This window comes from Schistocerca cancellata, chromosome 3 (assembly GCF_023864275.1).
Source record: "Schistocerca cancellata isolate TAMUIC-IGC-003103 chromosome 3, iqSchCanc2.1, whole genome shotgun sequence".
Taxonomy (NCBI): domain Eukaryota; kingdom Metazoa; phylum Arthropoda; class Insecta; order Orthoptera; family Acrididae; genus Schistocerca; species Schistocerca cancellata.
The window spans coordinates 760992572-761020307 of record NC_064628.1 but is presented as its reverse complement, the minus strand read 5'-3'; the positions used below and the strand labels follow the sequence as shown (position 1 = coordinate 761020307).

Below are 27736 nucleotides of genomic sequence, written 5' to 3'. Positions count from 1 at the left end.
AATTCCATCACCAAATAAGGCAAAGTAAGTATTCCAGAATTTGAATCAGGAACTGCTGCAAACATGAGTAACTTAGAAGTAGATATCCTTGATATAGCAAAGCAGCTTAAATCACTTAAAGAAGGTGCATCCTCCGATCCAGACAGCGCACCGCTTTGATTTCTTTCAGAGTATGCTGATGTAATAGCTCTGTACTTAACAGTCATGAACAATTGCTCGCTCAGTGAAAAATCCATACCGAAACACTGGAGAGTTGCACAGTACCCAAGAAAGGAAGTAGGAGTAATCCAATGAATTATAGATCCATGTCACTAATGTCATTTTGTGGTCCAGTTGTGTAACATTTCCTGTGTTGAGACATGATGAATTACATCAAGGAAAACAATCCGGTAACACACAGTCAGCGCAGATTCAGAAAATATCGTTCTTGTGAAACACAACCAGCTCTTTATTTTTACAGAGAAATGAGTGCTATTGAAGGTGGATTTCAAATTGGTTCAATATTTCTAGATTTCCAAAAGACTTTTGATACCATTCCTTACAAATGGCTTATAATAATAAAGTTGCATACCTCGAGTATCATCCTAGCTGTGTGACTGAATTCATGATTTCCTCTGAGAAGTACCACAGTTCATAGTAATTGACAGAAAGTCGTAAAACAGAAGTGACATCTGGGGTATTCAAGGAAGTGTAACAGGCCATTTGTTGTTCCTAAAGTATATAAACAATTTAGGAGACAGTCTGAGCAACCATCTTAAATTATTTGCAGTTGTTGCTGTCATTTACCATTTAGTGAAGTCATCAGAAGATCAAAACCAATTGCTAAATGATTTATACAATATACCTGTAGGGTGCAATAAGTGGCAATAGACCGTAAATAATGAAATGTGTGAGGTCGTCCACATGACCATTAAAAGGGATCCCTTAAATTTCAGTTACATGATCAATCACACAAATCTAAAGGTTGTCTGTTCAACTAAATACTTAGGGACTACAATTGTGGATAGTTAAATTGGAATGATTATGTAGATAATGTTATGGACAAGGCAAACCAAAGACTGTGTTTTATTGGCAGAACACTTGGAAGATTCAACAGGTCTACTAAAGAGACTGCCTACACTGTGCTTGTCCACCCTCTGCTAGAGGACTGGATTGATGGAGGACATCGAAAAATTTTTAAGAAAGGCAGCTCTTTATGTATTATCGCAAAATAGGTGAGAAAATGTCACAGATATGATGTGTGAGTTGCTGTGTCAATTATTAAAGAAAAGACATTTTTCATTGCTGCAAGGTCTTTTCATGAAATTTCAATCTCTAACGTTCTTCTCAGAATGTGAAAATGCTTTGTTGATACCCACCTACATAGGAAGAAATGATCATTTTAATACCATTTTTCCTGCACACTACTAGGGAATGGAACGGTAGAAAAGTAGTGTGATATTGATTCGATGAACTCTCTGCTAGGTACGTAAGTGTGAATTGCAGAGTAGTCGTGTAGACATACACAGACTTCGAGAAGGTGGCCTCTAGGTGGAGCAAGTCGCAAATCCCAACCAGCCATCCAGATTTAGGCTGTCTGTTGTTTCCCTAAATCAATCAAAATAATGAAATGGTTCCTAATGGTAATGATGGAATGGATCTTTAGGAAACAACACAGCTGATTTCCTTCTCTATCCCTCCTCAGTTTGACCTCTTGCTCTGTTTATAAAGTCTTCATCATTAAACCTTAGCTTTCTTCATGTGTGTATGTTTGCTTGCGTGCATGCACAGCATCCAGCTGAAGCAGTTTCAGTCAGAGCTGTCAAATAATACACCACAGCTGCCACCTGCTACCATATGCTTTCCAGACAGAATCATGAAAATAAAAAAATTGTATAATCAATATTCATTTAAAACAAAAAATGACACTTGCTACACACTATTGCATTCTTAAACAGTCGAAAATCCAGGATGAGACATAACAATGTTATGAAAAGGATAGTTGCTACTTAGCATATAGCGGAGGTTATACAGTCGAATATAGTGTTACATCAATTATATCTTTAATGTTTAAAGGAATTTGGTTTGTTTACAGCAGGCATAACTCTGTACATTTTTTATAGTTTTTGTTGTGCAGATGAAGAATTGGACCCACCAGGTTAGCTGAGAGCGCTAATGGGCTGCCTCCTGGACTCGGGTAGGCGCGCTGGTCCCAGATCGAATCTGCCCGGCAGATTAACATCGCAGGCCGGTGTGCCGGCCAGCCTGGATGTGGTTTTTAGGCGGTTTCCCACATCCCCCTAAGTGAATACCAGGCTGGTCCCCACATCCCGCCTCAGTTACATGACTTGCAGACATCTTACCTCATTCACACTATTCCATTAATTACAGCAGACACAGACAGCTGGGGTGCACTTACTCCGGCCCGTGGAAGGGGGTGGAGGTGGGGGGGGGGGGGGGAGGTTATGGGGTGGCAGCAGCAAGGGCATCTGGCCAGCCCTTAACATTAACATTGGCAAATCCATACCTAACCACACCGCCCCTACACAACCGTTGTATAAAGGCGCAAGTGATAGATAGATAGCAATAGAGTTGTGCAAATGGAGACTTGGTCAAGACTTAGTGCCCAGCCAGAAAAGAAAGAAACTCTGGATGACACCTTCTGTATAGGGAATTTTATATTAAAATGGTTCCAGATCTGACAAATAATATTTGTAAATGATAAAATATAATTATGAAAAGAGCAACCATATCAGAATTTTCCAAAAAATTCAAACACATATTAGGTATTGAAATTAGATATGAATTCACACACACACACACACACACACACACACACACAAAAGAATGATGAACATTGGAAAAATGAGAATTTTTTAATAAAATTCATTGAGTAAAAGTTGCAATAAAAATTATTGTTAAACATTTATTGGGTAACAATATTCCATTTTTAAGATGATTAGGTGTTGAAGTGTTCTCTCTCTCTCTCTCTCTCTCTCTCTCTTTATTCTGTGTGAATTGGTTCCATCTGAAATCATCCTCAAGAGTCTGTAGTTGCCTATGCATCTTACATGTAAGTGTACACATCCTTAGCTTTCAACGTGCAATACTTGGCCCTTATGAGTTCCTTAAGTTGAGACTTTCAAAATTTTGCGATGAGACACAAAAGGTTTTCTCAGTTTGATTGATTAATGTTGGGCTTCCAGGTATTCAAGTAAGTCGTCATCTCCATTTTATGTATAAAATGAACATAGCCAAGAAGCACACCATTAAGGATATAAAAGTTTTGGGCTGCTTCACTAGATAGTTAAACTATGTCCTTGATAGTTTGTGCACTATTTAAGTAGTTCAAATGGCACAAGATTTTATGAATTTTGATACAATACTCATTGCGCTAGGTGCTCTCATCTCTCCAAGAAATTTCATAATTACAAGAAATGTTTAGATTCAGGCATAATTATTTGGCATTGGATGATCCTTTCCCTCTAGCATACATATAATTGTGCTCTTCTGCTATCTAGAATTTTGAGGTAGTAAATGGCTGCTCTATGAATATTTGGGCTCTGTAGTCCCTGCCTCCCCCCTCAGTCAAAGATGTTTCATGTGATTTCATGTTAAGTGTTTTGAACTGACTGAAGCATGTTGATCTTTTGTTTGATTTATTGTTCTTTTTACAGAAAACTTCAATACGTCCTCATAATATGAGAACTAAAACAGATGCAACAGAAGTTATAGACATTGATTCAGGATCAGATGACAGTACCACAGCATCCAGGAAGTTACTGTGTTCTGAAAATAAAAAAAGAACATTATTTCACGAAAATGACAAAAAAACTGCTACCAAATCTGACAATGAAGGTGAGGATATATGTGAAACAGACAACCATGAATACAAAGGAAAACGTAAGACACCTGACAAATCGGATTGCGAACATAACGTAAAAGTGAGAAGAGGGAGAAGATCTTCGGATGAGGACAATGACGTTTCCCAAGAATCTTATGCCTTAGATAGAGAAAACACTAGAGAAATCTGTAAATTGCTTGCTGAACAGCTGAAAGACTTTATAAGCACTGGGGAAATAATATCGGATCAGGCAAAGAAGATACTCAAGAGAAAAGTAAATAAGAAAAATTTTAAAGAACTGTTAGATGTAGATAAAACTGTAGAAAAAATACAACTGCTTGCAGAACTTTCAGTCAAAAATCTTGAGAAAGCTAAAACTAATACAAGAACTTTGTACAGCCGGTGGAGGAAGGACTTGGCAATGAAAAACAGAAACAAGCATGCTCAGGACAACACAAGAAAATTTCATGTAAATGCTGACTGCCAGATATTGGTCGATAAACCTTCAGCTTGCTCTAAAACTACACTTTCAGAAAGGGAACTTGGCAGTCCAAAACCTGTCCACAGTGACCATGAAGGATCTGATAGAGAACAGTGCTCTCCGTTGATGCCCAACATGTTGTTGGGTACAAGCACACCTTGCAAAGAAGGTAAAATGGAAGCAGAAGAAGACCAAAACAACACTGTAGTACGTAATACATATTCTCAGTCAGATGAAACAGCATTAAAAACTGTAAATGATTCTGTCTTGCAATCAAATGACAACAAAATATCACCACAGAACTCAGACTGTCGGGAACAGAAAAGTAAATATGAGGATGAGAGTGCTATTACAGTTGAAAATGAACGTGGAAACCTCTTTGAGAAAAATTTAGGTGCCATTTCACAAATGTCTACTGAAATACTCGATTTGGAGGCCGTCACAAATGCTCATCAGAAAGACAATATGGATTGCTGTGTGAATTCCGATGCGTCTACTGAAATGCTTGATTTAGAGGCTAACACGAAACTCCATGAAGACAGTACTATAGATAATTGCCAGCCTGATTTGTTTGATGTAGAATTGCAAACTACGGAGAAGACCAGTAATGGTAAAATTGACACTATGGGTTATGACGTCCAGGAACAATTAAGCACCGAATTGATTGACACAATGGAAAGCATCCTTGTTAAGGTAGAGGAAAATATCACTCGCCCTGATATATTTGTGAACAGTGAAGGCAAGCTACAGAGTAGTCCTCTGCACGATTCTCATGTAGATGCTGTAGAATCAGACAAAGAAAATAAATTTTCAAATATAGCATTAAAATCAAAAGAAAAGTTACTAGAGGTTAGTTCTGAAGACAACTCAGAAAGTGATAGCACAACCCATTCTGATGAAGAAGCACAAAGGAAAAAAAGAAAGAAGCGCAAAAGATTATCATTGAGGAATCATCCTAGTAATTTAAAAGTGCCTGCAGATAAAAATACATTGAAGAAAAAGAAACATGGTCTTCGAGGTCTTCCATCTTGTAGTGATAGTGACTCAGAGAGTTCTTTGGATAGTGCGAAGATAAATAAATACGGTCAACAAGAAAAGTTTGATATGAAATATTTAGCTCAGTTTAATGATGAAAAACTGAGAAATGGCTGTTACGTAAAACTTGAAAGGCTGACCTCTTTTTCAAATGTTGAGAACAACTGTGATATGGACAATGGGCCAGATATAGAAAAAAGTAATAAAAGCAGGAACATTATTAGGTAATTAGTTCTGTTTTTTTTTTTTTTCTTTTTACTTTTTTAGAAATTTGTCAGTTGCTCTTCAACATTTCTAATATATTATTTTTCTTCTCATAATGCAATTAGTGGAAGTGATGCAGAATCTATGGATGATAATGAAGAGGAACGTGAAATACGAAGGTATGTACGAATCTGCACTAACATATACTGCATGAAGAATAACATATTAAATCAATCAGAAATTTGATACAGTGATCTTTCAATCCTGAATTCCTTAAACATCACCATCAAAATCTTGTGACATATCATTTATGACTGTTGATGTCACTTTTTAAACTGTTTATGTGCACTACCTATAGATTGAATTGTACCAAAGCATCAGCGTGTAACTATCTGATGACATTTGATTGAAAGACACAGAATGCAACCTTAAAGGTAAAACATCAGTCTTATAATAGGCTACTTTCCTATGTTTACAATACAGTTTGGATTGTCATTATTCTGATTGATTATAGCATTTACAGTCAACATTCTCACAAAATATCTGTTGTTTTTATGTAATTAAAGCTTAAAAATCATTAAATATCAAGGTCTGGTCACATGTTCGACAACGCTCTGTTACTGGCTGATTCTCCGGTGACATCAAAGGCTAGGAGTAAGACGAAGCTATATGAGTGTTATAAGAGCATATCCAAAATTATGAAGTTTTTACATACTTTTACTACAAACAATTTATCTATTTAGTGATGGAAAATGCAACTAAAACTTTTAAGTAACAATATAAAGGATTTTTGTGAATGCAGATAGTGGAAGCCTTGCGGAAGTTTATGCGCCACCCATTTAGAGCGGCTATATGTGCAATGACGGACATTCTTTTCTCTGCTCCCTGCATCATTAAACTCATTCAAAACTAAGGAATTGTAGAACTTTTGCAAATGGGTGCATATATTACATCTAGATTGTTGACTGTCAGGCATGAGCTATGGTCCAAAGCACAACAAAATTATTCTTGGCAAAACTTAGTCCTGATATCCTATGTAGAAGGCACTCACCAGAGATACTACACATGTCCCATCTTCTGTGGTACAGTGGATAACACATTCGAATGCATTGAAAGAGATCACATGTTCGAATCTTGGAAGGGTCATAAATTTTAAAAAGTTTACACGAAATATGAAAATAGTATTAGCAAGAACTGTTTGTAACAGTTGTTTTGACTGTGGGATGTATTATATATAGCTTCACATTAGTCTTAGTCTGAGAAACAGACAACAGAGGATAAATGCGTTTACCTTGCAAACAAACAAGTCACTTTTTTGGGTAGCATTGCTAGTGAAGATATCATCATACCTCCACAGTACAACGATATGTGGGGCAGTGGAGTTGTACAGAAAGTTATAAAGCATGTACAACATGCAGGTAACACAAACATATAGGCTGTGATATTTTTTAGTGTAAACTAACGTTAGCATCTGAAGCAGACCTACTTCATCTTTATGTACCAGTAAGAAGATGAAACAGTGAAAATTAAACAGTAAGGATAATACATAGACAGTGTGAAGATAAAAACATTGTTTCTAATAAAGTAAAAAGTGTGTGGTCACATTAACAAGAAAATATATTTTTGAAAGTGACATGTGTGAACAATGATTGCAAATGTAAGCAGCAAGGAAGACACAATATTATTCTATTTCTGATCAGTGTGGTGAATTTTTGTAAATGTGATTTGATTTTCGTATGGTAGGACTGTTGAGTCATTTTACAAATAAGTTAAAATGTTCATTCTGTTTAGATTTGAAGCAGCGATCTATGGACATCCTCTTATAAAACTCGACAGTTTACCGCTGTAACAGTGGAGCTACCAAATACTTGAGGTGTAGTTCGGTAAAATGACACTTTTCACTTCAAGTTTAATTTTGTTGAATGACACTATCCTTTGTTGTAACAGTGGGGCTCATCTTGGAGATAAATTAATGTTAATATCACAGTGCAAAACATTTTTAATTAAGCTAGTGAACTTGTGCCTTGAAGCGGTGGCAATTTGCCGGTACAGTGCAATTACATTTTACACATCTTCTCAGTCTCTGGAACAATTGAAAACAACTTTTCAGGAGTTTTTGTACAGTATGGTAAGACACACCTTTTGTAACCCATTTTCCAAAACGTAAATTCCAAAACAAGCCATCACTGTGAATTAGCAATATGACGGTAGGAGATAGCACTATGATGGCAGGAGCAGTGAGCTAGCCAGTGATGTTACAGGCATCACATGACTCAAATGGAGCGTTTCAGTGGGCATTTAATTATTTGAATTTCATTTCCATTTTTATAAAAGAATACTGAAATTCAAGAGGGGAAAAGCATGTTAGGAGCATAAAATGACATAATTAATCATTTACGACAGTTTCCAGAAAACAGTCAAATACCTTATTCTGTTTGCAGTTTACTATTAACATAGCTTAATGAAATTTTTACCCTTGTGACAAATTTTATAGTGGCTGATCAGTTGATACAAAATCTAGGGTGGAATACTATTATGTATGTTAGGAGATACAATTTCTCACCAATTAGGAGAGGTCTTAACACCAGAGAAGTGTGAAAGAAAAGGATGGTAATGAAGAAAAGAGTTGGTGCATAAATATAACAGATGGAGTGTGAGAGTAGCAGGGTACCAAGGAGAGCGAAATGCTGTGAGACGAAGAGAGGAGCTACAGACAGTTAGTGATAGAGAGACTGATAAATATTGAACCCAGAGGAATGTGAGAATGTAAGATATATTGAGTGATTTGTCACCTGCACAATTCAGAGTACCTAATGGGGCTGAGAAACATGTTTTCTAATTGGATGGTCCAATGGGGCAAGCTATTCACTGACAGTAGGCAGTTTATTCATGGTCAGCTGGAAGTAGACTGAGTAGACTGTTATGCAGTGTTTGTAGCATAGCTGGTAGATTATGTGGTTACTTAGATTTGTACAGATGGGGAAAATAATACTAGTGATAGGTCTGCAATAGTATAGTTGTGTGAATATAAAGACATGTCTTCACAGAGATATGGACCATATGGCAATAGGCTGGGAAGAAAGATCAGCATAAGAATGGACAAAGATGTGTGTATGTTTGGAATGCAGGGGAATAGCACTCTATCAGTGGTATTGGGGAGGATATACTTCATTTTAGAGCTTCACTCAGTGCTGATGGAGAATGTCATTCAGTTTTCCACATCATGGGTTGTCATTCAGTGGTCGAAATCATGGATGGCACTGAGCGATGATGGGAGCTCTTCTTTATTGCTGCTTAGTATGTGAACAAGGAATATTTAGTCTATACAGAGATAAGCACGGGTTGTCTGTTCTTAGACAAAGTTGTGAAAATAGTGTCACTTTCTAAAGACTGTAGAATGACTTTCAGTGTACTGGTGAGTAGAATGACTTTCAGTGTACTGGTGAAGGAACAGCTTGTCACTGCAGATGTGCTTTGAAGGTGACCAGCTTACAAGGCGGTATATTTAGTGCAGAATGAGTGGCAGGTATTAGAAGTGTTAGAATTGCTAATGACCACCAGTTTTTAATAGTCATTGTCCTCAACCTCCTTAACTACTGACACTGCATTGTCCACATTCCCCCTCTACTATTCTCTCAGTGGTTCCCCTTGCAGAACCATGTTTTCCCTCCTGCCTCCACCATGTTTACCTACATCTAACCTCACCATGTTCACATCCATCCTAACCATGTTTTACCTCCTTCTCCCCACCTTATCACTCTTCCGTCTTCTCAGCATCCTCTATGTCACATGCCAGGTTACTGCTCACTCCAGTTGGCTGTCAACCATACAAGACACCATTTGTGGACAAAAATGAATACAAAACACACATTTCAGGATGCTGACATTTCAGCGTGTAAGACATACTTTTCTACTACAGGAAAATAAAATCACTTGAGAATGGACTAAAAGGCTGAAACTAGTTGTGAACAAATAAAATTAATACAGCAAAAGTGGAAAATGTCATCATCTTTTAATAATTTCTCTGCAGTGGTAACAACTATGAAGGAGAAAAAACTTAATACTGATTGGTTTTGGAATGATGACCTGCAGCACACCAGCAGGGATGCCAACTGGTATTCCATATTTGTGTGCAGCACAGCTCATGACATTGTTCCCTTTTCTGGAGAAACAGTGACCCACCGTTTCATCAGAAGTTCTCATTGGAGCTGACTACAGCATCTTAGTTATTGATCTTATCAGTGATTCTCTGTACGGTAGCATTGGAGAATCCTCACATTTGGTTCATGCTGTCTCATCCCCTTCATTACGATGAGCATCGAGAGCAACCTCTCCCATTGAGCTGTGTGTTCATTGAGTGGGCCTTCAGTTTTCTCGAATAAAAAGCCCCATCTTTGGTCTGTGCCTCAAGACTGTATTATAGCTTTGTACAAAGGAGCTTTGTACTTTGTTTTCTTTTTCAAGGGTCATAATCCGCCATTTCATATGTGACACCTGAAAAGCGTAAAAGCGTTACCAGGATTCCGGGGCTGTATCTTAATGGCTGGTGCAAGGTGTTAAAGTGCCTTCAGTCCTTCTCCTGGATATCTAGGGACAGTATGTGAGTCAGTTCCTTTGTGTCTTCATTCCTGGTGATGAAGTTTCACATAGTCATCCTGAGTATAATTTGGCTGAAATGGGAATAGTGTATCCATTGTTGTTTTTGGTGTCACAGCCAGGGAGCAGACAGAATGGCGTGCAGCCTGTAGGAAGTTGCTTCGCTGTCTTGTATGTGAATGTCACGACATGCAGTATTGTATCCAAACCTATGTTTGATACACTGTTCTGCGTCGGCGATCTGCCAATGCCATATTAAAGTGATCTCTGACATCATATGTCAACAGGTGGTAGGCAGTTGACATTTTGTGGGTGATGTCGCAATGTGAAATTCCCTCCTGGTACTAGTCTCAATTGGCAAACTTTTTCACAATTAGAGATCATCAAATGGAGTACTCTGTTCCTCAAAATGAAGTCTTCTACTAGGAACCTTACAATTTTCTTAGCTTTGGCAGATGGCATGATTAGCATTTTTCATCTTTGTGACATGAACTTCCCCAAGAGGTTGATTCTGATATGGTCGAATGGCTCTGCTCCTGCGGAACTGATAAGCTATTGTGGAGGTAATTATGGCACTTGTTCTGTCACTAGCATTCCTGAGTGGCTCACATAGTGTCTAGCAGATTGATACAGACCTGGTCAGTGATGCCTGCATCAGATTCTGTCTGGTGCCTTCACGAACCCCAGGTGACCAGATGTTGGAGCATCATGAGAATACTTTAGGTTAATTTAATGTAGATGACCTTGGATGACAAGCAACCCATCAGGACAATATTTCCTTTTATATAATGCTCCATCTGTTAATTGCAATTCCCCATTAGCTGGTTCCTCCTCTGTCAAGATTTCTGTAGTTTTTTCCTCTGTCAAGATTTCTGTAGTTTTTAGCAGGGGCGGACCTTCCCTCAAGTTAGCAACAGTGTCATTTAATGCAATGACAACTCAGATTTCATCCATGCTGCTGTATTACATTAAGGGTTCCTTGAAAGGCAGTTAGCTTCCTTGTATTTGCATCAGGCTTTTGTGTACTGCTGTGGGGCGATACTCTTGAAACCTCAGGGGGCCATCTCTCTGGTCAACTTAACTGGTTCTTCATGACAGTCAGCCAGCATAGGGAATGATGGTCTTTCACAATGGTGAATCATTTGCAAAATAAATATGGATGGAACTTGTTAATGGCCCAAGCAACTCTAAGGATAGTAGAGTAATTCATCTTAGACTGGGAGAGTACATAGGAAGCATGTGTTATTACTTTTCAGGACATTCCTGAATTTGCGCTAGATCTGCACTCATCCTATAACTGCAAGGGTTTGGTATTCTCATCGTACAACACTAGGACTGGAAAAGATGTTAGGGCCTCCTTAAGTACAAGGCAAAATGTTTCTTGCACTATATTCCAGGAAAGTTTGGCGTCTCCTTCTAGTAGTTCTTGCAAGGGTCATGCCGTGATACAGAAAGCTGTTACAAATTGCTGGGTTCTCACAGAACTAGTGTACTGAAGAGTCAGAAAAGCTGTCATAGACTTTTAATAACTTACAGTTTGTTGGTCAAGCCTGATAATAACAGTACAGATTTATCAATTAGTACCAGAAAACTCGCATAACATATTTCACATTTCAAACATATGGTGATTTTTCATATTAACTTCGAAGTACCAAACCACTTATAACTGGAAATAAACATTAAATGCTAATTAAATTATGAAAACTCGTATAGATTTATGTTGATAGGATTTTTGCATTATTGCATACAAAATTAAAAAAAAAATCTTTAAAAATAAAATTCTAGGTGTCTCAGTCATTTGACTGAGCTAAAATTTTTACAGAGGGTCTTTTTTAAAATAAATTCAGTGATGGGAGCTAAACTTTTAGAAAGTTGAAAATTAGGACCTTCTCAGTGCTGATATTAATTGGTCTTTTTGCCATGTATGATGATGATATCAATTGTAGTTATAACAATTGTTTAGCATCATTATTACAGTTTGACACATTTAATATCCTTTCATGCATATCTTAGAAACTGTAAGTTCAGAAAAAAGTATAGGTATGATAGGAAAAAAATGTTTTTATGGAATCTGCATAGCTTTATTGCAGAGGACATGCTGTTACCTTCCCCAAATATCCAGATTACTGACATGCCCAACCAGTTGTTGGGCAATGAAATCCATGCTGCCTTATAGTTTGGCAATCTTTTATATTCACAAAGCTTTGTCTAAGTAGCAAAACATGTTAAATATGAGAAAAAACCATGGAGCAATCAAAGAGTGAATCTCAAATCTTTGGATTTGCAAACCAAACCATACTGAGAGTGCCCTAAAAAAATGGCACAAATGCAATCTCAGTAGAAAGTTGCTTTTTGTATGCACTTAACTGTATTGACTTAAGAGCTGCATTGCATTCAAGCTGCTAATAAATTAAATTCTAATTATTGCAGACTTCCTACATCATTTATTTTGGTCAGCACTGATTTTTATAACTTTTTACAGACTGCTTTCCTTGAAGTCCATAAAAAAGAAATCATTAAATTTCAAAGCTGACTTAAGTGATGCTGACAGTGATGGTTCTAGAGGCAGTAGTAATAAAAAGGTAAAGAATACCAAAAGTGACAAAAAGCTCGATGAAGAGCAGACTGAATCACTGTTAAGTGTACACAAGAAAGTCGTGGATGGTGGTAAGTATTTGTTGTAATATACATCTTTTAAAAATATGTTTTATAATTGTAAAGCATATTTAATTACATCACACTAAGAAATTTCAAACTTATTCTAGCAATTAGGCTGAATATTAGATGTAGTTTTGTATTAGACCATTTAGTCAATTTTATGGGTGCTGTGCAATGTCTACTAGGTTTTTTATATGTAAGATTAAACCGTAATTACTCATCAAGTTTATGACTTTCTAAGTTTTGAACAACAAATTCTGATATTTATATTCCATTGTTATCTTGAGGGTAAGGTATCTCTATGCTTTCCTCTGCCACTTGTGTTCGTGTTTTTCTTTATGTTATTTGCTAACTTCAAAGAAATCGGAGCTATCATACTATATGCTCCCCCTACTTCCCTGTTAACAGTCTTCCTTTCCACCTTCCCTAATACCCTTACCACTTGTCCTCTGTACCCACTGCTAATAATGTCCCTAACATTTCATCTTTTATTCATCTCGTTCAACTATACAGCAAAAAAATATTAAAATAATGCACCTAGTGTATTTGTAACTTACTTGTAAGTCATAATTATTCAAATCGGTTCTACTATTCATTTGTTTCAATAAGTATTGGTTCCAAAAGTTGGTGTAGCAAAGTTTCTTTGGGCTCTTCATAGCATTAGGGGATGATTAACTAAGTGCCATTGCACATGGCAGATGTTGAGTTGAGTGTCATATTGTCAAAACGTACACTTGAATGTTGATACCAAGGAAATTGTAATGAGATTTTAACAAAGGTTAAATGGTTGCAGTATCTGAAAAGGAAGCAAAGTTTTTCCTAGAGATGTAATCAGGGACCTTATTGGTGTATCTGGGCTAAATGAAACAGTTTGTAAAGTCACAGGCCCACCATTTAATCAAGTGAGCTTTAAAGGAGAAGAAGTAAAGTGGTTGCTTTACGGTTAAAGAACCTGATGGCTGCAAATGGTCTAAATCTAAATTTTAAGAAACGTACCAGAGTATCTGCAATTATTTCAGTATGTGTGGATAATATTGTAAGAAGTTATAATACAGTGCAACAGAAAAATTTATTCTAACTGTGGGAGTACTAGAGAAGGCGTTCTTTTTGCAACCTTATAAAAATTAAATCCTGATTGCACCATCAAAGATGTTGGATCTTCACCCAAGAAAATGTGGAGATTTTTTATTAAAAAATGAGCCTACTACATAGCCAGTCAACAAATAGAGTTCAAGATGTGACAGCTAAAATAACATCACAACTGAATTCATGAGTATATTCCACAAATACAGCAGTACATAGTAAATCTCATAAAAGTAGATTATTAGTGACAGAAGGAATTGGAGCATTGTTCATTTAGAAGAAGAAACTGCAGTTGGAGAAAAAAGTTTAGTGAAATCAAGTGTTTCTTATTTCTGTAAAAAAAAAAAAAAAAAAGTTTTAAAAAATTGACAAACTAGTTAGACTAGGGAAGTGTACTGCAAAATATATATTCATTTCAAATGTGAAAAGGGAAAAAAAGAGTTTGATCTGTTGTAAGATTTGATGTTGGCAATGAAATTAAGGGATAATGTTCCTCTAAACCTTTGACATATGGTAGAGCTGTTACAGATCTCAGTGCTGTATGTGAATCCTTCAGTGACATCACAGATATTGTGGGTGACTGCTCACCACCAAATACAAGTCTCCTTATGATAAAGGGTAATTGCCCAAGTTGTAAGTTTTACTGTGTGTCTTAACTGTAGTGTGATATATCATAATGTACCAAACAGTTTTGAACTCAGTAGGGTAAAACGAGGTTCCCAATTGATGTAAGTAATGCAGCGAGAGTAGTTAATACACAAACCTGTCGTGAAAGACGTAGTGGTCATCATGAAAAATAGTCTATCATAATATTGTGCATTTTCTTTCCCCTCATACAGTCATCAACCAGTCTTTTGATGAGAACAGTTTCCCCTGATAAACTAAAACATGTTGAAGTACTACAAATTAATAAAAATAGTAAAAAAAAGGTAATTTGTGATACTGTATTATCTATGTCATTATAGATTTACTCAAAATGTTTGTGTAAGAGCTGCATGTGGTAAGGTAGAATGGTATAATTCATCTCACAACGTTATTCCACATAATTAGCAGATATACACAAATATGACTGTTGCCAAGATGATGGACATGAGATTTTTACATTAAATAATTAAATTATATCCCTAATATACAATAATTTACTTAAACTAAATGTATCCTTTTCCTGTTGTCCATAATATTTGGTGTTCTGTTGCTGTTAGACCAAGTATTTAAATTTGCTAACACTTTCTGGAAAAAAATTGTGCATATCTCCTATTAATTTTGTACTAATGCTCTTTCCTTCCCTTATACACTCTGTCAGTGACCAGACTTTGTCTCATATTTTCCCATATGCTTGGCAAATTCCCCCAAATGTAGCTGCTACTCTTGTTTGTATGGGACTTTCCAGTTACAATTTATTAATCATTTGTGGGACACTAGTTGTTAATCTATAGTCTCCCATTATGTACCTTGCTGCTCCTCATTGCACAGTTGTCCACTTTGACTTACAGGTATTCTTTCTGGGGGACCTATATCCCTGCAGTGCAGTCCATCTGGGATCCTACAAGGAATGTTTAGGATTTCTCCTTTGTACTCTTGCTTGCCCCCTTCAGAACCCGTATTAAGAGCATTTTTCACTGTGGCAAGGTCTTTTCACAAGATTTTTATCACCAACTTTCTATTCTGAATGTGAAAATATTTTTTTTGATTTGAACCCACGTAGGGAGATATGAATATCATAATAAAGTATAGAAATTAGAACTTGCACAGAAAGACTAAGGTGTCCATTTTTCCCACATGCTATTCAAGAGTGGAATTGTTGAGAAAGGGCCTGACAGTGGTTCTATGAAACCTCTTTGATGTGAATTGCAGAGTCATGGTATAGATGTAGATGTATGCAGAGACTTTTATATATAAAAGAAAACACACACACACACACACACATTACTACAATATTTTTAATACCGCATGTATGCATTTGTGTGTGTGTGTGTGTGTGTGTGTGTGTGTGTTTGTGTGTGTGTGTGTGTTATGATGATGGTGGTGGTGAAAGAAGGGAGAGGGTGAAACTTGGTGCTGGCATGTAGCCCAGTCCTTGTGCATAGCACCTATGGGGCTGCCAAACTTAATGTCCGCATCCAAAGGACAGATCACCATCAACAGTGCCATGTGCCCTCACTTCATGAGACACTGTGAGTAGATTTGTTATTTAAACCAGGTGCAAAATCTCATGATCAGAAACTTTACACAAACTCCTGTCTACCACTTCACAGCCAAATATTGGCACTGAAAATTTTTTCCACCACAAAGATTCGTACCGGCGTACCCCGAGGTCAAGCGTCACCACACAAGCATGTGTTAGTGACCTCGGCCATGGAGGCAGTTACTTGTATATGATATTTATTGTGTCTACTATGTGTAGTCCCCTGTACATCTTTCCAGCACTCAGTGCCACACCAAGGTATTGGCGTGTATAGTGGTTACCACACTGGACTTGCATTTAGAAGTCTGACAGTTCAAATCCCTGTGTGGCCATCCAGATTTAGGTTTTTCATGATGTCCCTAAATTGCTCCAGGCAAATGCCGGAATGGTTCCTTTGAAAGGACACGGCCGATTTCCTTTCCCATTCTTGACATAGTCTGAGCTTGTGCCTTGATGTCGACAGGATGTTAATCCCAAATTTCCTTTTTCTTACTCTGAGTTCACAACCTCTTCAATGTCATTAACATAAGTGAGAAACAGCAATGGCCCAAATTTGTTGCTGTCTGTTACAAATCTGTAATTGCTCCCTATGACATGAAATCTCACACCCACACCCTATGTTTTCTCCTTGTGGGTATGCTGTTGGTCAACTCCTTCATCAAGAACCAGCCCTTGCAGTACCATGTGACTCACCCTATCAAAAATTTTGAGGAAATCAGTGGGTCTCCAATCAAACATTTCTGGAGCATCCTGCTGAAAACTGTCTTACTGTGACTTGCATGATAACCATCTCAAATCAGTGCTGGCTCCTACACCACAGTCTTTCTTCCTACAAACACTCTCATAAGTACTTATTGATTACCCCATTCAAATATTTTGCTTTTAATACAGTTAGATTATTTGGCCTGTAGGTTTCGCTATTGTCCATTGCTATCTTATTCTCTCCATCCCTGCTGCTTTCCTTTGTCCTGTGGTTTTCATAGCTGTGTATATTTAAATGTAAATATAGACACCACTCATGAATGAAGCCTAAGGCCTATTCCGACTGACCAACAGCTACGTAAGATGCAGAATGAAGAGTGATCTGTCATTGTGGGACGTGTGATCAGCATGTCACCAATCCCTCCAGCTGTTATTGTCAATTGATGAACCCTTATGATGCGCTTCTTCTTTGTTCAAGCAGCTCCACCTTTTCCCTCACAAAGACTTCGAGTGGAAGCCATACCAAACCTTCCTACCTCACAAAAGATTTAAGGAGATGTCAGGAATTGAACCCGTGTCCTCCCTCACTGTTATTAAATGTAAACCTCATGATTACGTCTCTCTCATGTCCCTTTACTTCTTACAACTTGGCTGTCCAAGCCCGACTGTACTAATATTTTTCTGATTAAATAGCTCTACTTTTTGTGTATTCTTTGACAATATTTTGTACACTGCTTGCTTGAATGTTTGAAATTATCCTTTCTGTACCAAATACTCGATCAGGCGAACAGAGGAACCCGGTTGTTTTTGAATAAAAAACCTGCTTCAGTTGCCTGTAAATTCTAATTTATTGCATGACTGGATTTGAAGCCTAGAGTTTGATCTTCAGGTCCCACCAAATAATTATGCAAACATTAGTTCATAGCTGTTGGACAAATCAGTGCTGGTGTAACACCCATGCCAAACAAACATATGGGAGCATGGAACGATCAACCACATAGACAGCAGTACCAGCACATGCTGTTGAGGTGGGCACCTAGGCTGCCATGTGTTTGTTTGATGTGGGTGTGACGCCCATGACTTACTGGCCTTACTGCCCCACATTTGTGTGTCCATAAGTACTTTGCCTTTATGGCTTCTTATACACTCAAAACATGCTTCTCTACCTCTTTTGATAACCCACCCTCACAGAATCAGCTTTTCCAGGAAACATTTTTTCCTTCTGTCTTAATGTTATTTAACTACTCCTCTGTGGTTCCCAGACTGACCTTGCTGTCGCCTTGATCTTATTCCTCTGCTTTCTCACGTTTATGTTTTAATTCTCCTGTTCTGGTATAATAAACTGGTTCAGATGATAGCATTACAACTTTTTGTGAAACATACTTTGCTTCACACACTAATACAATCTGCACTAGTTCTGACCACAGTGTGTTAACATCATTTTCTGTATTTCACCAGTGATTGAAAATCTCAGCTAAATACTTTTATATTTCCCCCACATGTTCTTTGCAATATACGACAACTGTTCTCCCTATGCTTTTCGTGTGCCTTATACTCTCTAACCACACTTAACCGATTACAACTTTATGGTCACTTATCGAAATCTACAACTGCGTACATACTCTGAAAGCTACCATGTGGTACGTGGTAGAGGGTACCCTGTACCAATACTAGATGTTTCCTTTCCTGTTCCACTTGCAGATAGAGTGAGGGGAATTTGACAGTCTATATGCTTCTGTATGAGCCCTAATTTCTCATATCTTATCTTAGTGCTCCTTACACAAATGAAAGGTGGCAGCAGTGGAATCATTCTGTAGTCAGCTTTAAATGCCAGTTCTACCAACAGATAGAGGGAGTTGCCATGGTTTCCCCCTCTGGTGCCATGTATCACAAACGTGTACAAGGAACACTTCAAAGAAACATCTCTTGAAGTGGTGCGCCTGAATCCATGTGTGTTCTACCCCTACATTCCATCACACATTTGTGATTTGGGGGCATGGCAATGAAAATCTACAAGAATTTCTTAACTACCTCAACAGCATACGTGACAATATTAAATTCACCACAGAGGTGGAAGAAAATAATGCCAACTTTTCGCTGACAACTGGATAAAGGAGAAGACTGACTTCATGTTAGGTCATATAGTCTACAGGAAGAAGAGACACACCGACCTGTACCTTAACACCAATAGCTGCCACCATCCAGGTCAACACAAATCTGTGCTCACCATATTGGGGCACAGAGCACGAGACACATGTGACAAGGAGAGTCTACCTTCTGAACTGCAACACTTGAGAAAAACATTTTGCAGGAACTTTTATTCTGAGACACAGATGAGGTGCGCTTTCCAACTGAGCAAGAAGAAGAGAGAGAACATATGTGAAGAAGATGCTAAGAACTTGGCATTTCTTCTGCAATGCTGAGCCACCAATGACAAGGATTGCCAGTATATTAGAAAAGAGCAACATTAAAACTATCTTTCACTCATTGGCCAAAATCAAGAATATGCTGGGCTCAGTGAAGGATATGCTAGGAATACAGACACCTTGAGTCTGCAGCATCAGCTGCCAGTGTGACAAACAATACATTGGCCAGACAGAGAAGCGTATATTGCAGTGCTGCTCAGAACACACATGGAGAAATTTGCAGTAGCAGAAGAGTGTCTCAGGGAAAACTGTATGTTTGATTTGGAACAAACAAAGCAGCTGTGCAGGGTGAACGGGTTCTGGGATTTGATCTTTAAAGAGGCTGTGGGGATAAGAGGCCATGGTAACACTGTCAACTAAGATAGCGGTTTCCAACTTAGCACCACATGGAATGCAGCGATAACAAAAATATGACAAGAACCCTCTGATGCAAAACCAGCAAAGGCAGTGGAAAAGCCCCACTAGGACATGTAGGACATGACACCCGAACCTGCCACCACCCATGCCTCCCCCACCAACACCGGCCGCAATGCACCTCGCAGCACAGACTGCGGCACTTCTTCTGGAGGAGGCACACGATTGGCACTGCTGATGCAGATGAAGCAGAGGATCATGCATCCAGTGGCTATAAAAATCCAGAGAGGACACGAACCCGATGCTTTGCCTTAAGATGACAGGTAGGAAACTTGTTGTTATGTTGCCACAGTATGATGCCTTGACTGGTCTGATAACCCAAGAAGACATCATCATCTAGATTCACCAAGATGATCTAAATTTGCATATAGAACCGACACTCGTGTTCAGACTAAAAAAAATGAGCAACTACTGTGCTATAGAGTGAATGAATTTACACTTGCAAAATGAGAGATTAAACTGCTCCCCCTATGCGATATATCACCAGGCTTTATAAGGAAAACATTCAGAAATTTTTTTGCAATTTGATTCCAGCCATGTGAGTGCACTTTTCCTCACAGTGCACTCCTGGCATGTTTAGATCTCCCCCAGTAATTAACACTTCTGTCCTTCTTTTCAGTGAGGTTACCACAGTCCAACAATATTTCAAATATACTGTTGTCCCATTTCCTTCCCTGTATATTCCTATTACATGTAATTATTCCACTCTTACAACTGGTGAGCTGTACACCTTGGATTTCATTGACATTATTGCAGAAAGGCTGTTGACATTAATATGATTTGTGTACTGCAATAAATACCCCACCACTGCTCGTACCTTCTCTGTCTGTTCTAAATCCATGGGATCCTATAGAAAAACTTCTTATTCCAGTATTCTATTTCAGCCAGTATTCTACATGTATCACATCAAACTCAGTTCCCTCAACTAATTTACTGAATTCTGTTTGTTTCCTGGTTGTGCTCCTGCAGTTTGACACGAGGCATGTTAGTGCCAAGCCCTTTCGTTTGAATTAATATTCTGACTCCTTTAATTTTAACCCTGGTTCCACATATGCGTTTAAATGTTCACTCCTTTTGCTAAACACTAGTTTCCCTTATTTTTTATAATTTCACTAGTGTTATTAAAAATTTTACCATGATTTTAGAGCCCAATATATTCAAGTGTAGGCCATCCTGTGGCTGAATCTTAATGTTGATGAACATATTTATGTCCAAAAACATTACACTCAAAGTAGCATACTGATCTGCATCTACATCTTGACTCTGTGAGCCAAGTTATGGTGTGTGAAGGAGCAATTTGTGTAACATTATGATTCGTGGCCCCTCTTTTTCCTGTTCCAGTCGAGAATGTTTCATGGGAAGAACAATTCTTGATAAGCCTTTGTGTGAGCTTGAACCTGTCTAACTTTAGATTTGTGGTCTTTTTGCAAGATATACACAGGAGGAAATAATATGTTGGTTGACTCTTTTACGAATGTATGATCTTGGAAACTGAACAGTAAATCACATTTACATCTATATTATGCAAGCCACTGTGAAGTGCATGGTAGAGGGTACTTCCCATTGTAACAGTTACTATGGCTACTTCCTTTTCCACTCACATATGGATTGCGGGAAGAATAATTGTTTACACACCTCTGCGTGCACTTAGTCTAATTTTGTCATTTTGATCCGTATGAATGCAATACATGGGAGGTGAGTTATTTTCCTAGTCTCATCATTTAAAACTGGTTCTTGAAACTTCTCAAGTAGGCTCTCTCAGGATAGTGTGCATCTATCTTCGAGCATCTATCAGTTTAGTTTCTTCCGCATCTCCATGATAATCCCCCGTGGGGTCAAACAAACCTGTGGCCACTCGTACTGCCCTTTTCTGCATTCGTTTAATATCCCCTGTGAGTCCTGTTTGATATGGGTCCCATACAGAGTAATATTCTGGTCTGGGTCACAAGTGTGTTTTGTAAGCAATCTCCTTTGTACACTGATTATTTCTTTAATATTTTACCAGTGAACCAAAGTCTGCCACCTACTTTATCTGCAACTGAGCATATGTGATCATCCTGTTTCGTATTCGTACAAATTGTTCCACTCAGGTATTTGTACGAGTTGATCAATTCCAATTGTGACTTGTTGATATTGTAGCCATAGGATACTATGTATTTTTCATTTTGTGAAGTGAAGTGCACAATTTTACATTTCTGAACACTTAAAGCAAGCCGCCAATCTTTGCAGCACTTTGAAATCATATCTTATTGAGACCCCACTGAATATTTGTGCAGATCTTTTTAGACAGTACTTAACTACAGACAATTACATTATCTACAAAAAGTATGAGATTGCTATTACTATAGCCTGTGAGGTCATTATTATAAAACATGAATAGCAAGGATCTCAGCACCTGATGTTACTTAAACATCTGTCGTTGATTCTCCGTCTGAGATAACGTGCTGTGTCCTCCCTAGCAAGAAATCCTCAGTCCACTCACAAAATTGGCTTGATAGATCATATGACTAGACTTTAAATAATAAGCATAGGTGTGGTGCAGAAAACCTTTCTTGCAGCATCTGCCACTACAGTTGACTGAGCATCTCCTTGACACTTTTGCATGTACTAAACGCACTTGCTAAAGGAACCTGTAAATAAACACTTTGCGTTTCTTTGGATATTATCTAATTTCTCAATCAATCCTACCTGGTATGGATGACAGACTAATGAGCAGTATTAATGTATTGGTCGAACAAATGTTCTGTCAGCTGCCTGTTTTGTGAGGATTCTTCCATACCTGCAATTACTTTTATGTGGTCACTCCACTATAAATTGCTCCATATGCCTACTTCTATAGATTCTGTGGATGTGACTCATTCCAAGGATTTGTTCTACAATTGTGTAATCGTATAATAAATGGTTTTTCTGCTTATTTATGCATGATACTTTATTTATGTTAAGGGCCAATTACCAATTACTGCAGTAAACACTGATTACACCCAGATCTTCTTCCATTAAAAAATTCTGGTGTGTTGCTACTTCTCTGTGTACAAAAGGATCATCCACGAAATGTCACTGTATGTATATAGTAAAGGTCATGTAACACTCTCTTAGGATATACACAAAGTTACATTCATGGTTGGAGGCTTCATGAGAAGATATGGTGTATTCTCTTTGCTAGAAACTCTTCAATCCAATCACACAGTTGGTGTGATGTTCTGTGTGCTCGTATTTTTTCATTAGGTGACAGAACTGCATCAAATACCTTCTGGAAGCCTAGGAACACTTTATCAACCAGGGGGTGCTTGTATTTACTGTTTTGTGAGTCTGAAACACACAAATTTATCCTGTATAGACAGTTGCCACTCACTATTCTTTGAAGCACAGTTCCACTTATTAAAATCTTAGATCTATGGAAAATTCCAAACTAGTTCCTTGTTTGAAACTTCCTGACAGAGTAAAACTGTGCGTTAGACCGAGACTCGAATTTGGGACCTTTTCCTTTTGTGGGCAAGGTCCCGAGTTCAAGTCTCAGTCTGGCACACAGTTTTAACCTTCCAGGAATTTTCATATCAGTGCACACTCTGCTGCAGAGTGAAAATTTCATTCTAGTTCCTTGCTTCATTAATCAGCTCATTTTCACTGTAGTGTCATTGAGAATGTGTGTCCTCATATGAATAAGGCACAACAGGTAAAAATGAGACAGGTGGGGAAAGAAGTAAGTAAACTGTTTATTATTTCAGAAGCAGTTACCATAACTGTTAATACATTTAACTCAACATGAGACAAAACAGTTGTGCGTTCATGGAAAAATGTTTGCGGTTGCATAGGCAACCATGATTGTACCCCAAGTGTGCCCATCTTCGGCAGAAGCAAGTCAGTGGCCACGAATGTCTTTCCCCACGGCTCCAAATTGCATGGCTCCGGACTGTATGGAGAATATGTAAGGGCTTCCCAGCGAAACTTCTGCAGCATAATTGAAACAACCTCGGCAACACGGGCAGGTATTATCTGAAACAGAAAGATGCCATCCACTAACATTCCTTACACACAAATTTTTGCAAAGTGGCCACGTACTGCTGTGAACTGCAGTGAACGTTTAGTCATAAAAAAAAAAAAAAAAAAAACCTCAAAAAATACGTTGTGCACTTTTAAGTTTAATATTTTGATCCAAACATAGTCTCATGTGGGACTGCTAAAGAATGAGAGAGAGAGAAGTTAACAGCAGCTATCCTTTCTAAAATGGTATAATTTCATTATTGCTGGGTATAAGCCTCTTCCGTTTGGCATCAGGTCTTGCATGTCCCACAACCAAACCTCAAAATTAGCTTGCGAAGTTATAATTACTTATTATATAAAATATGAAAAACAATCTTTCTTTTAGTAGCCTAATATTGTTAAAGAATATAGGGTCACATATTTATTTTATATCATATTTGTACATAATTACACATGAACTTAGTTTCGTGCATAAATCTATTTTATGAGGCCTTTTCCTTGCAGTGGTTTGATGATAGCATATTAACTCAAACTTCATTAAACCCTGAACACAAGTCACGCAGTGTGCAGTATGTGGCACACGAGACATGGGCAGGTGTGGGAACCTGAACAGGCAGTCACGTGAGGGCAAGCATCACTCATGGTTGTGCCTACATTGCGAATTGTCTGGACTATTTTAATTAAGACTTAGACTCAGTGATTACATATTGTTGTTTTGATATTTACCTACATTGCCTATGTAGCTTACTTGTATCTGAGTTTCATACTTTATCGTTTTTAGATGTATTCAGTTTTTATTTTATTTACTGAGTGGTACTCCAATGTGATGAGGCTTGGATCAAAATATTACTTCTTATAGTAAACTTAAAGGGGCAATACATACGATTTTGTTAGTTTTTAGAGGTCTTTGTGTCATTTTTCAGTTTTTAATTTAAGTTTTATTTTATGCTTTTTAAATTTTATACTTTACTAGTGGATGTGGTATGATTGAAGGACTATCCCCAATTTCTCACAAGCACTTTCTGAGATGAAACACAAAATTGCGATGTGGAATATTTTTCATGTATGTGATTTATGTGTTTCTTTTTTTTTAAATTCACACATATATTCATTGACAGATGTTTTAAGTATATATTTAGCTAATTTAGGTAACATGTTAATAAGCAGTTGCGATAATTTAAGTAAAGTCGGAAGAAAGTGAGCTTCCTTTGCATTGTCTTGCAATAGGCTGCCTAAACTATTGAGTAAAAACATTTTATTTAGTACTGAACTGTAGACCTCAGAAAGAAGGACAAAAATTTTTGCAAGAACATATGTTTATCTGTTAAACAGTTGTGTCACAGTCTCCCTTTTCTGCTGAAATGATTGACTTCAAAAGACAAAAATCATCATTGTTGGTCAACCATAAAAGATACTGTTGTGGTGGATTAAAAGTGTCCTACCACTGCATACAGCAACAAAACAGTAACAGAGTAACAACACTTTGATTGCCTTTTTAAATAACTCCAAAGACAATTCAGTCACATCATAAAAATGAAATGAATGAAATGAATAAAGAATCTCTTCGCCATCTATTTATTTCTAAAGACTCATCCCCTCTAAAATTAACCACATATATCATTTCGAATGTAGTATCTTCTTCCAATGATGGCTCTGTTAACAAGTCTGCTTGATTCTTATCTGTCAAAATGTATTGAATGTCACTCATTTCACCCGTTACTTTGTCCCTTCCTGGACTGCAACAGATGGTGAAAAGTCTTGGAGAAAACCCTGCTGTTTTGGAGGTATGGAAACTGTTCTTTACACCAGATATTCTAGACGAAATCGTTTGATGGTCAAATCTGAAAATATCTAAGCTTAGAGCACAGTATACTAATGAGCACTTATCCTATCTATAAGATGTTGATGTCATTGAACTGAAGGCTGTAATTGTTCTATTAGTGTATTCAGCCATTTTCATGTCGAGGAATTAGTGTGTTTAGAGTTTGTTTGCAACTGATGGAGCAGGCAGAGATGTTTTCAGATGCACTGTTAGCTGGCGGTTCTAGGCGCGCAGTCCGGAACCGCGCGACTGCTACGGTCGCAGGTTCAAATCCTGCCTCGGGCATGGATGTGTGTGATGTCCTTAGGTTAGTTAGGTTTAAGTAGTTCTAAGTCCTAGGGGACTGATAACCACAGATGTTAAGTCCCATAGTGCTCAGAGCCATTTTGCACTGTTAGCAGATAAAGATTTCTGTTTTTATTGTCTGCAGTTCTATTTGACAATCCAGATGATCAGGTGGAAAGAAAGAAAATAGACAAATCAGCAGCAATTTCACAAATCTTTTTGCGTTTCATTGAAAACAGTCAACTTTGCTACTCTGTAGGTGCAACAGTATGTGTCAATGAAATGCTTGTTCCTTTTTGTGGAAGGTGTGGGTTTAAAGAATGTACATGCCAAACAAACCGTCAGAGTATGACCTGAAAGTTCAGTGTTTGACTGACGCTTGTACAAATTACTTGTACAATGCAAACATTTATTTTGGAAAAGGCAGTGATGGTCACACCCTTCCCAGCCATGAGAAAGGTCAGTGTTTCCACACAGGCTGTTCTTCAATTGGTGAAACCCAATGAAAACGGAAGAAGAAATGTTACAGGTGACAACTGGTACTCATCAGTAGAACTAGTCAATGAACTTTCAAGAAAAGGTCTTACATACGTTGGTATGCTGAAAAAGAACAAAAGGGAGATCCCACAGAACTTCGTACCTAATAAGAAACATTGTGTGAAGACATCTGTTCACGGTTTTACAGAAGACATGACTTTGGTTTCCTTCATGCTCAAGAGGTCCAAAGCTGCAATACTGATCTCTTCTGTGCACCATTCAGTAAACAATGATCTTGAATCAGGAAAATCTGAGATCATCCTGTTTTATAACACAAGAAAAGGTGGTGTGGACTGTCTTGATCAAAGGTGTGCAGCTTATTTGTCAAGTCGGCGGACAAGAAGAGTTGAGTGACAAGAAGAGTAGAGTGACAAGAAGAGTTGAGTGACAAGAAGAGTTGAGTGACAAGATCAGAAGAATACTTCACTTACAAGATGAGCTACAGACACCAAAAGAAGATTTCGAAAATCGAAAAACGTGTGTCTTTTGCCCTCCTCATCTGAAGAGGAAAACAAGATATCCGTGTCAACAGTGTGGCGTTCTGATTTGTTTAAAGTGTTCCAGGAAGGTCTGTGTGAACTTTTTGCAGGTGGAAATTGACTGAAGTATGATTCAGTGGCACATGAGAACACATATTTAGTTTTTACTTGTAGTTTTAGAAGTAAAATGTGGCAAAGTTTCTCCATTCGTAGACTTATGGACTGAAATATTCGCTCTACATTGCAAAGGTGAGTCGTAAACTGAAAGTTGACTTCGCACACGCACACAAATTATCGTCAGCCATGTTGGATTTTCCCACCTAGTTAAAGTCCCAATTTGTAATATAATCCCTCTGATGAAAATCTGTGTGTGAGATGAGAGATGCTGTTATTTTCGTATCTCATAAAATAAGAATATACTCAAAATTTTACTTTGTTTTGTTGAAGTGTTTAAAATACTGCATTGTTTAAAAATATCAAATTTCTACAAAGAGCACCTTTAAGAAGTGCAATGAACAACAGGAAGTCAAGAAACTATAAATATTCAGCAAAATTATGGTTTGATATATAAAATATAAAAATGCGGTCTGTGAGACTCCTCCATAGTAAATGTGTTCCTGTGAATGACCATAGTAGTTAAGGGTTAATATGCTATGCAGATATGAACTCTTCACATCACACTGATCAATATGCCAATTTGTCTCAGTACTGGCTGCTATCAGTAGATGAATCATTTTGAAATTTGAAACAGGAGCATAAATTTTGTTATAACCTACACCTTCAATTTGACTAAATCCCTTTGCAGCTAGATGAGCTGCTTCTCACCAGCTATCTTCTTTTTAAATACATATTAGTTGTTTACAGGAATTACACCAGACAGCAGCTCAACCAATTTCCAAGTGTCATAATTCTTCAAGGAGCTAATTTCTTCATTCATTGTGAGTATCCACTTTGCTGCCTCCTTAGAATGAACTGTTCATGATGTGATAATGGTTCATCATTGTTCCTTCCTCACATGATGTTTA

At 37.7% G+C, this 27736-nt stretch overlaps 1 protein-coding gene across 2 annotated transcripts in view; it reads left to right on the top strand.

The window, feature by feature from the left end:
- The window catches only part of LOC126175787 (transcriptional regulator ATRX homolog), a 483984-nt gene that overhangs the window by 103600 nt on the left and 352648 nt on the right, over positions 1–27736 (top strand). For both annotated transcript variants that reach the window (XM_049922765.1, XM_049922764.1), the window contains exons 8-10: positions 3657–5563; positions 5669–5722; positions 12622–12806. In XM_049922765.1, the coding sequence (XP_049778722.1) occupies positions 3657–5563; positions 5669–5722; positions 12622–12806 (2146 nt within the window). The remainder of the gene's footprint in view (positions 1–3656; positions 5564–5668; positions 5723–12621; positions 12807–27736) is intronic.